The sequence below is a fragment of the Colias philodice genome, chromosome 30 (genome assembly GCF_061535455.1).
Source record: "Colias philodice isolate Cphi_HAF_F1 chromosome 30, ilColPhil1 Martin Lab GWU primary, whole genome shotgun sequence".
NCBI classification, from domain to species: domain Eukaryota; kingdom Metazoa; phylum Arthropoda; class Insecta; order Lepidoptera; family Pieridae; genus Colias; species Colias philodice.
In genome coordinates, this window is record NC_143115.1 from 2,915,801 (window position 1) to 2,931,352 (window position 15,552).

Sequence of the window (15,552 nt, forward strand, 5' to 3'; positions counted from 1 at the left end):
CCATGGAGGAATGTGTTTATTTTACCAATGATAGACCTAATTAAGAGCAATCTATCAGTACCGGTCACAAGTTGCACATTTGAGTTTTTCGGAAGAAAGAAATATTTTTTGATCGGTATGGGGAAATTGTTTGAGCCAAAATCATTTTTTACTGCGTATAACTCAGAAACGGTAGGATAAAGGAAAAAATGATTTAGGTACAACTTGTAGATAATTTTATGGCCTTTCAACTTTTCCTTGAAAGTTTTTCTCTAACATGTACCGTTTATGAGATTTAAGTGAAAAATGAAAAAATGGACTCATTCCCCCCCTCCCCCCACTCCGGGGCTCCTCCTAGTGTCCCGGGGTTTTAGTATGTTTATTACCTAGGGACTCTTGACATGTTTCCGAAGAAACATCTTACGTTACTAACTCACGCACTCTAGACCCCCCTTGGAGGGACTCATTCAATGGACTATAAGTATATACATACCTAACAACATAAGCCCCGATGCCGATAGCCCTACAAGTGACGACGGACATAGTGACTATATCCTCATACGCCTTCGCAGTTTCGCCCGCTATCAGACCCGCGTCTCGGAGACATTCCACGCCCAGACCGTCTTCTTTCCCTGTTCAATTATATTACATTATCATTTTATAAAGTAACTGCCTTACTAATAAAAAGTTAAACAAATTTCTACCATTTTCTACCATAGCTGTGTCCTGCTCTTGCTCACATGAAACGTCAATCACAAAAACAGGACAGGTTATTGCAATAACTAATCCATTGCAAAGCGAATGGGTAACATTTTATTAGTAAGACCGTAAATATACAGTGTAAATGAAGTACAGATTACTTTTCAGACAGTTAAAGTGATACCTTTGCTAAGTCACACTGTATGATTATGACATTATTATTTCTCGGTAAGGTGTATGTACCAAAAAGTAATATCTTGAAGAATAGATTTCTGTCCTTTATTAAAACACATTCGTTAGTTTAAATTGTTTAAAAAAAAACAATCAATTAATAAAGATAGGATATTATATTGTATTTAACTTTTGGTCACATAATTATATTAATATAAAAGGAAAAAAATATATATCGATGTAAAAATGTATACGAGGAAACAAAAGGAGAGACATATAAAAGATGAAAAGACAATCGTGATGGTAATTATTTGGGGCATGGGGCCCCAATAAGCAGTCCAGAAGCGCCTTAATCAAGGGCCCCAAACTTACCAATAATATCAGTAATCCTATACCGCGCCTCCCCTTCATCATCTATAAGCTGCGTTTTCACGGAGCCCTGTTGCCCCTAACTTATAACACTTCTATCCATATATACTTCACTTTTCCATCTACACAGAGGCCCCAAAGGCCCGAAACTTACCAATAATATCAGTAACCCTATAGCGCGCTTCCCCTATCATCTATAAGCTGTGTTTTCACGGAGCCCTATTGCCCCTAAGTTATAATACTTCTACCTTTTTATACCACGCTTTTCCCAACAATCTAAAGGCCCCAGAAGCCCCAAACTTACCAATAATATCCGTAATCCTATACCGCGCCTCCCCTTCGTCATCTATAAGCTGCGTTTTCACGGAGCCCTGGGGCCCCAAACGGGAAAACGCTTCGGGGCTCAGGTATAAGTACCGGAAGCCCCGCTCGGGCCTCTCAGGGTCAACCCACGCTACTTTGAACTCCGCCTTTACTTCCTCCGCGACTCCGATACGGGCCCCGGAGTTAACGCTCACATATACCTGTAATATAAAGTTTATATTAATATTTTTTGCAAGTATAAGTATAAAATATGATAGATTATGTCAAAATAGCTATAAACAAAGTTATAAAAAAGAAACTCAGTGCAATAAATGAAATCTTTTAAATGAGTTTACAGCAGCAAACTCGTTTCTTTCGTTTCGTTTATAATCTATTTATATTAGGAATATATCTGTATAATCTGTGCAAATTAATCATTTAATAATATGAGATAAATTGCAATAGTCTTTTTTAAATAAAAGAAAAAAAAACTTTATTGCAATTATGCAACTTTACAGAAATACGTCTAATCGCGCGTGGTAGGGATAAGAAAGATAGCGCGTAACGGAAAAATGTCACGCGTAACGAAAAAAATGTTACACTAAATTTTTTTCCAACCCCGTTAAAGAAGTTTCACTTCAAAAATATGTGCTTTATAAAACAAACAAAAGAATAGTCTGGCAAAACGTATTCATAAACTAAGATTGAGTGTGGCAAGATTGAACCATTTTAACTGACCAAATTTCAGTTAAATTGTAACTATATAGAGGTTGTAATACGAACAAACTAACAACCATACAACTTATTTTTCATACAACTTACCCTAGGTATCTTCAACTCCCTTGCATATTCGGACGCCCTAAAGTACACCCAATCTTCCAGGGGTCCAAACGACCCCATGTAATGTGTAAGGTCGTTCGCTATGAGGATAATATCTCGACCATCTGGGTATTCCGGCGTGAAAAGGGTTAACCGCCATGCTACCATGCCCACCTGGAAATATAAAAAATATTGGATTAAGGGCCGATTTTTCAATATAAAACTTATCCGTCCAATAAAGTATTACACGATAATATTAAAATGTCACGTAAACTGTAAAATACGGGCAATTAGAATACATTTTTAAAATGGTAGTTTTATACATTATTCGACGAATGAGTTTTATCCAAGCATTGAAAAATTGGCCCTAATAAAAATAATATTAATAAGTTTAGATAAATAAATATATAGTTTGGTTACCAAAGTAGTATATAACAAAGAATTATAGGAAAAGTAAAAAAAAAAATACATTCATCAATTCTCAATAAGATTGATTGTTAAATGTGACACAATAATCTATAAGCAAGCGCATAACTCGAGAACGACTGAACCCATTTCGTTAATTGTTTTTTTTTAATATTCCTTGAAGTACGAGGATGGTTCTTATGGAGAGAAAACGAAAGTACCACGGGCGAGGCCGGGACGGACCGCTAGTGATTAATAAAACAGTTTTGAAGTGTAGTTAGTATCGATCGTCTCAAGTGCGCATAATATGTAAATAATAATGAATTTTACGTCTCTTGTGAGATACAAATGATTGTTTTGTACTAATAGATTTATTGCTATTTAAAATAATTGTCAAATCTTAGTTTTCTTATCTACAAAATACATTATATTACATTCAAATTCCAATAATTTATTTATTTATTTATTTATTGAGATATACATATGGAGACGACACCGCCTACATCACTTATGTTCCGTTCAACATAAGCCATATGGCTTAACTGCACGCTCATTTTTTATTTGTTTTAAAGTGAAACGCATCAAATATGCCTTCGTGTGTGTTACGATATTGCACAAATAATACAAATAATACGGAAAAGTGACTAACATAACTTTTCATCGGTAAGTAGTAAGTACCTAACTAGATAATAATTTTTAAAACTTAGAGCAAAAAAATGGCGCACAGATTTTGTTCTTGGTGTCTCCTCCATACGTAGTAATAATTTCTCAATGGTATATACACGTATTTTAAACGAAAAATAAATAAATAAATTACACATATACTCACAGTATTCTGTCCCGGTAACCTAGTGACCTCCACCAGTCGTCTCTCGCCATCATTATCCAAAACCAACTCGACTAGACTTATAACGTTGTCTGGTTGAGGTCCTGTAATGTATATATGTAATTAATTGGTTTAGTTTGTCAGTTCGTTTGTGGAATTATTTTGTTTTTTTATCCGTTTGGTTTTGAAGCCGCCTCCTTGGTACAGTGGTTGACGCGTGAGCGTAGCACCGAGGGGTCCTGGGTTCGATTCCCGGTGGAGACGAAGAAAAAAATGTCTCGGTCTGGCAGGACACAGAAGGCTGATCACCTACTTGTCCCTAAAGAAAATCGATCAGTGAAACAGATGTATAATGCATCTGCCCCTTACCCCACTAGGGGACATGGGACTTCACTTTTTGGTTTTGAAGTGAAACTTCTTTAGGCGCGTTGAGAGTAAAATTTCAAAGTAGTGTCGTGGCAATACCGTCATGTCTAACAGGCTTCCACTCGCGGCTTCACCCGCGCAGTCAAAGAAAAACCCGCATAGTTCCCGTTCCCGTGGGATTTCCGGGTCATTTTCCCGGGATAAAAAGTAGTATGTCCTTTCTCGGGTATCAAAATATCTCCATACCAAATTTCATGAAAATTGGTTCAGTAGTTTAGGCGTGATTGAGTAACAGACAGACAGTTACTTTCGCATTTATAATATTATTAATATATTAGTATATTAATATTAGTATGGATTTGTTCAAAACTTACCATCAACCATACCCTCTTCGATATATTCCTTCCATTGCTTTTCAACCGCCTGTCGGAACATATCTGGAATGTCGTATACGTATGTTGTGCCTTGCGACGTTGCCTGTAAGAAAAAACAAATAAAAAATATAGATTTTTTTATAAATAGAGAAAAGGATGGCAACAGTATATAAAAGAGAAATATGGTTTTCCTCTAAAAAAAATAAAAGCAAAAAAATATACCGGCCGAATTGAGAACCATCTCTCTTCTTTTGAAGTCGGTTAGAAATAGCATATATGAAGTTATTACGCCAATAGATAAACTGGGTATTTTAAATTTAATTCCATGTAAAATAGATTATATGGTTTCTTTTTGTGAACAAGTCAATAACTGCGTTAAAAACAACCGACTTCAAACTTGCACTTGCAACATTTACAAATACAGACAAAAATGCTCATAAAATAAAAACTACTGGGCCTATCCGAATAAAATTTTTATGGGACCAATTCGACACCATCCCGCATCGAACAAAAAAAGAATCACGTAAATCGGTTCAGAAACCACGGAGTAATCGGTGTACATACATAAAAAAAAAAAACATACCGGCCGAATTGATAACCTCCTCCTTTTTTTTGAAGTCGGTTAAAAACAACACATTTGAATAGTACTTATTTACACCAAGAAAATTTTATTAGCCTCTTCAGGAAATCAAATTCACATATATTAGTCCACTCCTTTCTGAGATCAAGCAGAACATACATACAAAAAATACTTACCAAAAATCTCTTTTGCTGCAAGTAATCCTTAGTTACATATGGAGTTGAAATCGGCAAACCGTGCATTGGTCCCTGTTTCGGCCCGTATGATTGGAATATTATCTGCAAATTATTACAATATAGTATTATAAAATTTATTTTGATACACATAGATATCAGAGTGTAAAATAAATAAATAAATATTTCAGGAAAATTTTCACACACGGCACGATCTGATCCCATACTAAGCTTTCGCTTGTGTTATGGAAACCAGATGGCTGATAAACATACATATATAATTTTTAAATAAATACTTGTATAGATAATTAACACCCAGACACAGAGCAAATAAATATGTTCATCACACAAATATTTGCCCCAATTTAAAAGAGAGAGAACATTATTGACATATGAATAAAAAATGAAGAGAAAATGTATTTTAATTTCCATATGTCTTGTAGAGCTTTAAACATAAGAGTATACAAAAAATATTTAAATAGAAAAAAAAAATGATCTTAAAATATTTTTTTTTTCAGTACGAATCAACTTACTACAAACCTCAAATGAAGTACAGTAAAAGTTCCTTATTCGCGCTTCCTTCATTCGCGGTTTCACTATTCGCGGATGGAAAAAATGCGACCTAAATCCTGTATTCGCGGCCTAAAATTCGTTATTCGCGGATCGAATCGGTGCATCGGTACATACATATATGTATTTACCTAAATAAAAACCATTCGTTATCCTTAGTAAACGCTTGAACTACAACTACGAATTTATAATGTCGACTAAAAAAAATGAAAAACGAGTAAAAAGTGACAAGCCATTGCCTAAACCTGAAGATAATACCTAATTAAATGGTAATTAATAAATATGTTTGGTCAAAAACTTAAATTAAACTGGTTTCTTTTTTATTTCGTCACCTAAGAACGTATTCCCTATAACCCCATACAAATTACCATTCCTTATTCACGGTTTCTCTATTCGCGGCACATTTACGGAACCTATTACCCGCGAATAAGGAACTTTTACTGTATTTCTCACGCATTTATAAAGAACGAATTTATATAAATTAATAAAAATTCATTAAAGTATGAAGAAGGTTTGTTCGAAAAATAGCATAAAATTTCAACAAGCAAAGCAGGGGTATCCGCCTAGTTTCAAAATAAATATAAATTACTATAATAAAATACATATAATTAAACTCACCACACCAGTCTTAGGATCGGAAACCTCTTCATATGTAGATATGTCCAGTGTATACCCGGAACCATTGGCCAGGCAGAGACGAATATTCTTCGTTGGTAGTCCAGGACCTGAATTTTAATGTAAAATACATTATAAAGCTGAAGAGTTTGTTTGTTTGCTTGTTTGAATGCACTAATCTTATGAACTACTACGTGTTAGATAGCCCATTTATCGAGGAAGACTATATATATATATATATATATAGCCTTATATATATAGTCTTATAATTTATATATATGTCTCTCTATATCATCAAGCTAAGACCAAAAGGAGCGGAAAATGCGGGTAAAACCGCGGGGCACAGCTAGTTGTAAATAAACAGAATTCTAACAGTAAAGTATATAGAATATACGCTATAAAACACACAGACTTAAATAAATTTCAGGGAGTCATCTGATAAATAAAAAAATAATAATAATAGTGTATATTTATTCCTCAAAAATAATATTCTGCCAATATTATTTTTAAACGAATTTTAGTTTCAATTTTCTCAGTTTACTTCACAAAGAAAAACATGCAAAAAAATAACTTATTGTAAAAAAACTTACCAACTCTCAAAGTGAATCTAATTTCTGCTTGTAAAACTCTCAGTTTCCACAACCTTGGTCCGTACCTCATCACCATGCCAAGAACGGATTCTTCAATCTAAAAACATAAATATATTATTGTTAAATAAGGAAATTATTTTTACAAAGTTCCTTATATATTAGTCGTCTTAATTTAATTTTAATTAATTGGCAGGAATGGATTTTGAATATTTAAAAACATATAAAAGTCAAGAAATTATTTATAAAGATTAAATTGACTACTGTTTTATTTATTCTACTGACTGCCTATACAGGGCTACAGGAAAAGTCGACCTAGATCCGTTAAGGGCGTGTAGTTTCTGAATGATTTCACAATGGAACCCCCCATCCTAAACTTAACCGTTTTCGAGATATTCGAGTTTTAATTTTTACAAAAAGGCCCAATTTTTCGGCTATTCAATTGAATATTTTGAATTTTTTTGACTCTTATGATTATTATTTTTTTGGTTTTTTACATGAAGAATGAGATGCTTAATGACCTCAATGACTAAAATTGCACGTAAGTTACCTAATTAAATAGGTCATTGTAGACGATCGAAACTTAATAAAATAAGTACAAATTATAAAAAAATATTAAGGCACTTGCTGTGCAGATGTGCTTAAAAAATATCTACATTTAAAAAAATGCTCAACTCAAACTCAAACATTTATTTATTTATTCAACTAACCTTAGCGGGATCAATAAGTATAGTTGGTCCGAAATTCAAGAAAATGTGATTACAGTCCGTTCGTTTCGCCAAATGGTGTGAAAAAGCTACTTCAAGCTCGTCCATTGCTTCCAAGAGCACTCTGAAATAAAAGTAATCACTACATAGTATAAAACAAAGTCGCTTTCTCTGTCCCTATGTCCCTTTGTATGCTTAAATCTTTAAAACTACACAACGGATTTTGATGCGGTTTTTTTAATAGAAAGAGTGATTCAAGAGGAAGGTTTTAGTATATAATTTATTAGGTTTTAGACAAAGCGGGCGAAGCCGCGGGCGGTAACCTAGTATATTATAACTAGCTGTGCCCCGCGGTTTCACCCGCATTGCTCCGCTCTTGCTGGTCTCCTTTTAAAAAAAATCTTATTATCAGAAAATGCCCATGCAAAAGTATCCAAAACATAAAAAAACAACTCTATTTTTTTCCTACTATATATATAAAAAAGAAACCAGTTTCGCGTTGTCACGGCATCACGCGTGAACGGGTGAACCGATTTCGATAATTCTGTTTTTATTAAATTCCTTGAAGTACGAGGATGGTTCTTATGTAGAGAAAACGTAAATATGTACCACAGGCGAAGCCGGGGCGGACCGCTAGTTTTAAATAAAATAATACATTACCTCTCTCCTTCATTCTGCAGATATTCAAAACTAGCTTCCTTCGTGATCAGATCTTGATGTCTGATGATGGAACGTATGAAGAATCGATAGTCTGTCACTTCCTGACCTTTCTTTACCTGTTAAAAATAAATTTCCTGTGTATTTGACTTTGAACATTACTGCTACGAAATAAGGTGTTAATTTCAATTAATGTTTCATACAATTCCACTCGGACATTTTAGACGATCTTTTTATAGGCTATTGCGATTGATTATTTTTATTTAGTGTACTTGTTCTAAGGGCAGTTATTTCAGGAGTAACTTTTCCCGGTAAATTTTCCAGGAGCAATTATTTCAGGTACAATTGCTCCAGGAGCAATAACTCCAGCTGCAGTTGTTCCTGGTACAGTTGCTTCTGTATCTAGAGCGATTGCTCTTAGAGCAATTACTCAATTACTCCAGGAGCAATTACTCCAGCTACTCACCTTCGCCTTGCCCAAGTACAGATGCATCTTCTGGTTGCTGGTGGGCAGCGCCTCCAGCTCGTAGCTCCTCATGCGGTACAGCTCCAGCTGGAACGCGGAGGCCGGCTCCAGGTGACGGTATATCGTGTCCTCTTTGAACTCGTTCCGCGCGCGGTACGTGAAGAACTTCGGGAATTGACGTCTGCGAAAGTGGATTATAATTAATATAATGTGGTTTATATTAAAGAAAAGATCGTGTGTACGCACGTGTCAGAAGTGAAACTTCTTTGGCTAGATTGAAAAATACCAAAATCGTCGCTTTTGTCTTAACCCATTGAGCCGCAAGCGGCCCGATCGGTCCCAGACACAATAGATTTTCTATTGTGTCTGTGGTTCAGGGGCCTGAGTTATAATCTCCATGACGTGACGGTATAACCATGACGTGACCTTGAAATTTTATACTCGACGCGTATAAAGATGTTTCACTTCAAAACGCATAAACTCATAAAATTATTGTATTGTCACCGATCCTTGAGTACAAAATTCGAATTAAGTCTGTCCGTTTAATTTTAGTCAATATCGAGTCTAAGGGGACTCCTTTAGAAATATCCTGTTACATACAAAAATACAGGTGAAGCTAATAAAAGCATGTTAAAAACGGCACACGATTAAAAGTCAAAGTGAGATGGCATGATTAAAAAACAACCAAAAAATCGTGGAAAATTAGCCACATTTCGACTCGCTTTTTGCCCAAAATATCACTTACTTGATAAGCAGCATGTACGTGATATCTCATCTTTGTAGTTTAGTGAAGAAAACAACTGAAGCAAAATTGTGGCTAATTGTTCGATTCACTTTTAGACCAAAATATCACTTACTTGATAAGCAACATGAAGGTAATCCTGCGTATCCTCTTCTGGTGCAGTTCACGCGCATGAACTCTACAGAAATGGCCGAAACGGCGGGAAACCGCACCGTCGTCTGTCTCACCCGCGTCTCGAATACCGATCATTAGAATGTGTATCGGTTCGAGTGGCTAGAGAAAAGAAACACGAATATTTATCACTACATAGTATAAAACAAAGTCGCTTCCTCTGTCCCTATATCCCTGTCATTAAACACGTATATGTTTTAACTGACTTAGGGATATTTTTGGCATCATCATTATTTTAAGCACAAAAATTAACAGAAAGAAAGAAAGAAAGACAAATTAAAAACAAATTACACCAACAATACATATTTTTTAAAGTATTTTTTAGGGTTCCGTAGCCAAAATGGCAAAAACGGAACCCTTATAGTTTCGTCATGTCCGTCTGTCCGTCTGTCCGTCTGTCCGTCTGTCACAGCCGATTTACTCGGAAACTATAAGTACTACAGTGATGAAATTTGATGGGAATATGTGTTGTATGAACCGCTACAAAAATATGACACTAAATAGTAAAAAAAAGAATTGGGGGTGGGGCCCCCCATACATGTAACTGAGGGATGAAATTTTTTTTTTCGATGTACATACCCGTGTGGGGTATCAATGGAAAGGTCTTTTAAAATGATATAAAGTTTTCTAAAAAACATTTTTCTTAAAGTGAACGGTTTTTGAGATATCAGCTCTCAAAGTCGTAAAAAGTATGTCCCCCCCCCTCTATTTTTATAACTACGGGGTATAAAATTCTAAAAAAAATAGAGGTGATGCATGCTAATTAACTCTTTCAACGATTTTTGGTTTGATCAAAGTATCTCTTATAGTTTTTGAGATAGGTTGATTTAACTGTAATTTATTATATTTGCTGCTACGGAACCCTTTGTGCGCGAGCCCGACTCGCACTTGGCCGGTTTTTATTTAATAGATAGAGTAATTCTAGAGGAATGTTTTAGTATATAATCCGCGGGCGGATAGCTAGACCCATAAAAGAGAACGTTTGTAAAATATTTTAGTTATAAAAATTAAAAAACAAGCTTAAACTCATGAAATTATTGTATTGCCACCGAATCTTGATTTGACAGTTGTATATTGAACCTTATTTTAATTAAGAAATGAATTATTTTGAATTTCTAAAGCTTATAAGACTATTTGTTTATATGAGGTCAATGTTAAAAAGTAAAAATTAAGTAAGGAACACTTTTAACAAACTTATAATTTTAGTAGGTATAATCGTGCAGCATATTCGCTATTAAATTGAAAACACCATGCACGTAACACAAAAATAGAGATCTCACTCAAAACTAAAACAAATAATTAGAATCAATTCCAGAGCAAAAGTGCTATCAAACAATTAAATTTTAACTTCAGAAACTTTACAAGTATTAAAACATACCTCCAGCAGTTCAACTGTATTTCACCTAATATAGAAATTTTAAATTTGAATCTTGTTTTTATTTTGCTAACATTTCTATTTCATACAGATATATTTAAATAAAAATTACTTACCACATCATCTTCGACGATTTTACTATAGTCGGTGCCCACATTGATACTAGTACTGTCTCGACTTTCACTGCCTTCTTGGAGCGCTTGTAAGTCCTGAAAAACAGATAAATATCTTGAATTTGATATTTTAGTTTTAAAGCATTCAATATTTTATAAATATAAATTTTTCTAATCGCCTTGTGATGGAATAATATGCTGTAAAAATTTATAAAGGGTTCATTTTATTCTCAAAATTTATTCAGGTTTTTTATTTATTTATTACACTTTATTGTAATACATTCACTTAAAAATAGGAAACAATAAAAATAAAATATGGTACAAGAAAGATGTAGTACAATCGGCGGCCTTATCACTAAGCAGTGATCTCTGCCAGGTTGTGTGGCGATATTCAATAAATAACTTAAATTGAAAATCTAATTAGAAATTGTCAGATCGACTTTTTCGTAAAGAATTTTTACCGTCATTTTATACATTACAATATTTAATTTTATGTTTTGTATATTTTGCGTATATTGCGTGCGTGTGTGCGTGCATGTGTGCGTACGTGCGTGTGTTTATGGAAATGTATGGAAATACGCGTGCGTATGGTCGGTCTAGCTATGAACGGTTTTATGAATTTCTATACATATGACAAGCGCGACTGACGTACGCACTGATGGTCGGTGAAGCTCTGCAACCGGCCTAAGCGCGTGTGTGTGTGTACATGTGTTTGTGTGTGTGTACATGTGTTTGTGTGTGTGTACATCACTAACCTCGCGCCTCACACTAGCCGTACTAGCGAAGTCGTGCACCAAATCGAGCAGCTCGTCCGCATATTCTACAAAGTGTTCGAACGAATCGAACGCGGCTAGTGCACCGGTTCGATGGTGACACTTGCGTTGTGCGGCCGTGGATAGTTCCGCGGGAACACCTTCCGCGTCTGCCGCGGAGGCTAGTTCGATCTCTGATTGGCTGATTGGAATCCTAAAGAGACGTTTGATTTTAGAAAGAAGAAGTAAAGCATTTGAATGCCATAAAACCAAAAATATAAATTCAACAAAAAAGGTCGTGTTCCATCGTTACAATATTGTATTCACTGAAAAGTGCTTCATATTGGTTGAAATGGTTGTTAATCATCTCAATAGATGGCGCGCGGTGTGTCCCTCCAGACACATAAAACTGAAAGAATAGAATAAATTCGATCGCTCTGGCGGGTCACGAGTGGCTGAGTTGGTCAAGCATCCACCCGGAATGGCGCGAAAGGATGCGGGTTCGAGTCCCGCTGAGTGATCGAATTTTTTCTATTCTTTATTAATTTATAAGAAGAAGTAAGTAAGACGTGTGAAGTGATCTCTGATTGGCTGATTGGTATCCTATTTAAGAACAGGTGTAGTTTTTAAATAAACGATCGATATATATAGAGGAACGTTTAATTGTAGAATGAACATTCGATTGATGATGTAGATTCTATAGAAAAAAATGCATTTAAATTTATAATGAAGTGCTTAAGATACACGAAGTGATCTCTGATTGGTTGATTCATACTGTGCATTTTAGAATGACACATTGTACAAAATTCAAAATAATAATAAATATGATTATTGTCTTACGTACATTTTAACTATCGTACATAACATACATAACAATGTTCTATACATTATACACTTATAATACCACACTCACCTATTAGGATGTCCAGTGGGCAGTATAAATTGGAAATGTACGACTCCCAATTCGCCAGACAAAGCCAAATGCTGCAAGCACGTAATGTCGTACGACGTGTACGCACGACGTACGTATACTTCTAGGGATGCGTTGCATACCTGTACGAAAATATCAAATAAAAATATAAATATAAATAAATAAATATTTCAGGACAATTTTCACACACGGCACGATCTGATCCCATATTAAGCTTTCGCTTGTGTTATGGAAACCAGATGGCTGATAAACATACATATATAATTTTTAAATAAATACATAATATTATATATAGATAATTAACACCACAAATGTTTGATGATCATGTAATTGAGTATGGGAAATTATTATTCGTAAGGTATTAAGTTTATTAAGTTATTTCTAAAAGTCAGTAGATCGTATTGTGACAAAAGAATTGTGTAATGAAGAAGAAGGAATAAAGTGATGCAGATATGGGCACATTGTTATAAGAATTCCACGTACTAATTAATTACATTGTTTTATAAATACAGTACTTTCATTGAACAAAGTAACAATTACAATTACTTTAATTATCATTCACACAAAACTAAAGAGATATAGTTTTTAATATAGGAAATTTATAAATCAGAGGTTTAAAAAAAATGTACAAAAGTCTATTGCAGTAATTTATAGTTATTTTATACGAATTCAGTTTTGCAGGTCATTTAAATGCATATGCACGAAGTCACAAGCATTAACTAGTGGTATTAATAAGTAGTATTTCAAGAACAATTCAAATTAATTACGACAAGTTGAAAATTGGTCGACCAAGGCACTTTTTCCTTTAATAATTATATACAATCATGTGTGCAATAGAATGATGCGTTGCATAATTTTGCACAAGGTAATATCACGATGATTTTTAATCGAATAAAATCACTTTGAGGTTCTGTTAAAAATATTATTATAGCTTTTTTTTCCTTTAAAAAATATAGGCAATATTGATATGCTATAAGTTTTAGTTTTAGAGACGTATTTGTATACTAGCACAACAAAGTGAAATAAAAAAAGAAAAATAAATCAATATTTATTAGATATAACGCTAAGATAAGAGATGTCCAATAATTATTAAAAGTTTCAAGTTAAATCATACTAATTGTATGTAGACGGTTTCGTCGGATTCAAATGAAGTTATATGATACTAGAGGTCCGCCCCGGCTTCGCCCGTGGTACATATTTCGCAATAAAAGGTAGCCTATGTCCTTTCTCGGGTATCAAAATATCTCCATACCAAATTTCATGCAAATTGGTCCAGTAGTTTAGGCGTGATTGAGTAACAGACAGACAGACAGAGTTACTTTCGCATTTATAATATTAGTGTGATATTGAATTATTTAGTGCACTAACATTTTAACAAGGTAATAAATACCAATATACCAATAACAATTACTTTATGAATTGTTATTAATCGAAATAGCAACACAAATAAAAATATTTGAAAACCACTACACATGGAGGCTAAAAAACGATATTAAAAAAGAAGTATAAGTGAACCTGAACCTTAATGTTATAAAATTAAGTTCAATGATTAACAGTCATTGAATTAATTTGGTCATTATGTAATTATTCCTTGTTCTATATATTTTTTATTATTTTCCTAATATGTCTGCGAATATATAAAGACACTTTCACGGTTAAACTTTTTCTTTTTACACATTTTATTTGCCTGATTTTTTTAAATAAAATGTCAGAAATAAAAGATTATATCCCATGTGAGTACTATAACGAAACAAAGTAGAATCACACCCCGGACACTCCATATTAGTCAGTTCAATAAAGAAACGAATCTTCAATGGCGGCCAAAGCTGACTTTGACAGATGGTAGGATCAGCAAAAAAGAAAATAAAAATAACGTAAATTGATAATTATTTTATTAATTATTTCAAATTGTTTGTTGGCAAACTTTTTTGTTATTGTATTTGTGTATTTATATGAATTATCATATTTACGTATACAGAATGTAATAAAATCCCCATAATACTTGTAATATGCCCATAAAACTGAACAACTTGTCCCAAAGAACATATTTTGTCAAATTCCAATAAAACATTATTTACTTTCGCAAATGCATAATTGTCATTGTAAATTTATGATAAAAACTATTATAGGGAAAATCAAATACATTTTAGTGATTTTATTTTTCCATTTTTTTTTTGCATACCGTACGGCCGTGTGTGAGCGAGAGGGAATGATAAGCGCCGCCATTGAAGATTCGTTTCTTTAAAGAACTGATTAATACAAAATGATCGTTTTGACAGTCACACCGTAGAGACTGCAAATGTGTGTGTTAACGCTTTATGGTTGGCACATTTGTGACTAGCCTAAAAAAAAAATTTCGCGTTTTTCTGATGAAATACATCCGTAAACAGCACAATATCTAACCATTTTCTACGAAAAACGATAATCACAAATCCAAAATAATAAAATTACTTTAAGTCAATTTGATTAATGTTGTCAATCTTCGTTGCGTATCGTCCTTGCAGAAAAATATGGCCCATTTTATGTCTGATCGCGCGGGGGTGAGGTAAGTTTAATTTTGGCGGGAGGCGGAGAGTGTCCGTTCTGTAGCGTTTAGCTACTATTATGTATTCTGTGGTAGAATTATAATATTTAAAAAAGCGTGTTAAACTTATTGTATGCACAATAATACATTTAAAAAAGTTTACTTTTGAGTCTCGCGTTTGTTTTCAAGAGTTTTTTTTTTTCAACTTAAAATTTTTAATGATTGAGATATTAAAATATTGAAGTATACTCATAACCACTACATATTATAAAACAAAG

General features: G+C 33.9%; 1 protein-coding gene across 3 annotated transcripts in view; it reads right to left on the bottom strand.

Moving 5' to 3' along the window:
* Nucleotides 1–15,552, bottom strand: part of ACC (acetyl-CoA carboxylase) — a 78,681-nt gene that overhangs the window by 7,706 nt on the left and 55,423 nt on the right. For all 3 annotated transcript variants that reach the window (XM_089713299.1, XM_089713300.1, XM_089713301.1), the window contains 15 exons: nucleotides 12,733–12,872; nucleotides 11,823–12,033; nucleotides 11,071–11,163; nucleotides 9,524–9,681; nucleotides 8,667–8,847; nucleotides 8,204–8,319; nucleotides 7,547–7,667; nucleotides 6,840–6,936; nucleotides 6,253–6,359; nucleotides 5,068–5,169; nucleotides 4,312–4,414; nucleotides 3,575–3,675; nucleotides 2,344–2,514; nucleotides 1,523–1,742; nucleotides 473–611 (listed from right to left, as the gene is read on the bottom strand). In XM_089713299.1, coding sequence (XP_089569425.1) covers nucleotides 473–611; nucleotides 1,523–1,742; nucleotides 2,344–2,514; nucleotides 3,575–3,675; nucleotides 4,312–4,414; nucleotides 5,068–5,169; nucleotides 6,253–6,359; nucleotides 6,840–6,936; nucleotides 7,547–7,667; nucleotides 8,204–8,319; nucleotides 8,667–8,847; nucleotides 9,524–9,681; nucleotides 11,071–11,163; nucleotides 11,823–12,033; nucleotides 12,733–12,872 — 2,060 coding nt within the window. The remainder of the gene's footprint in view (nucleotides 1–472; nucleotides 612–1,522; nucleotides 1,743–2,343; nucleotides 2,515–3,574; nucleotides 3,676–4,311; nucleotides 4,415–5,067; nucleotides 5,170–6,252; nucleotides 6,360–6,839; nucleotides 6,937–7,546; nucleotides 7,668–8,203; nucleotides 8,320–8,666; nucleotides 8,848–9,523; nucleotides 9,682–11,070; nucleotides 11,164–11,822; nucleotides 12,034–12,732; nucleotides 12,873–15,552) is intronic.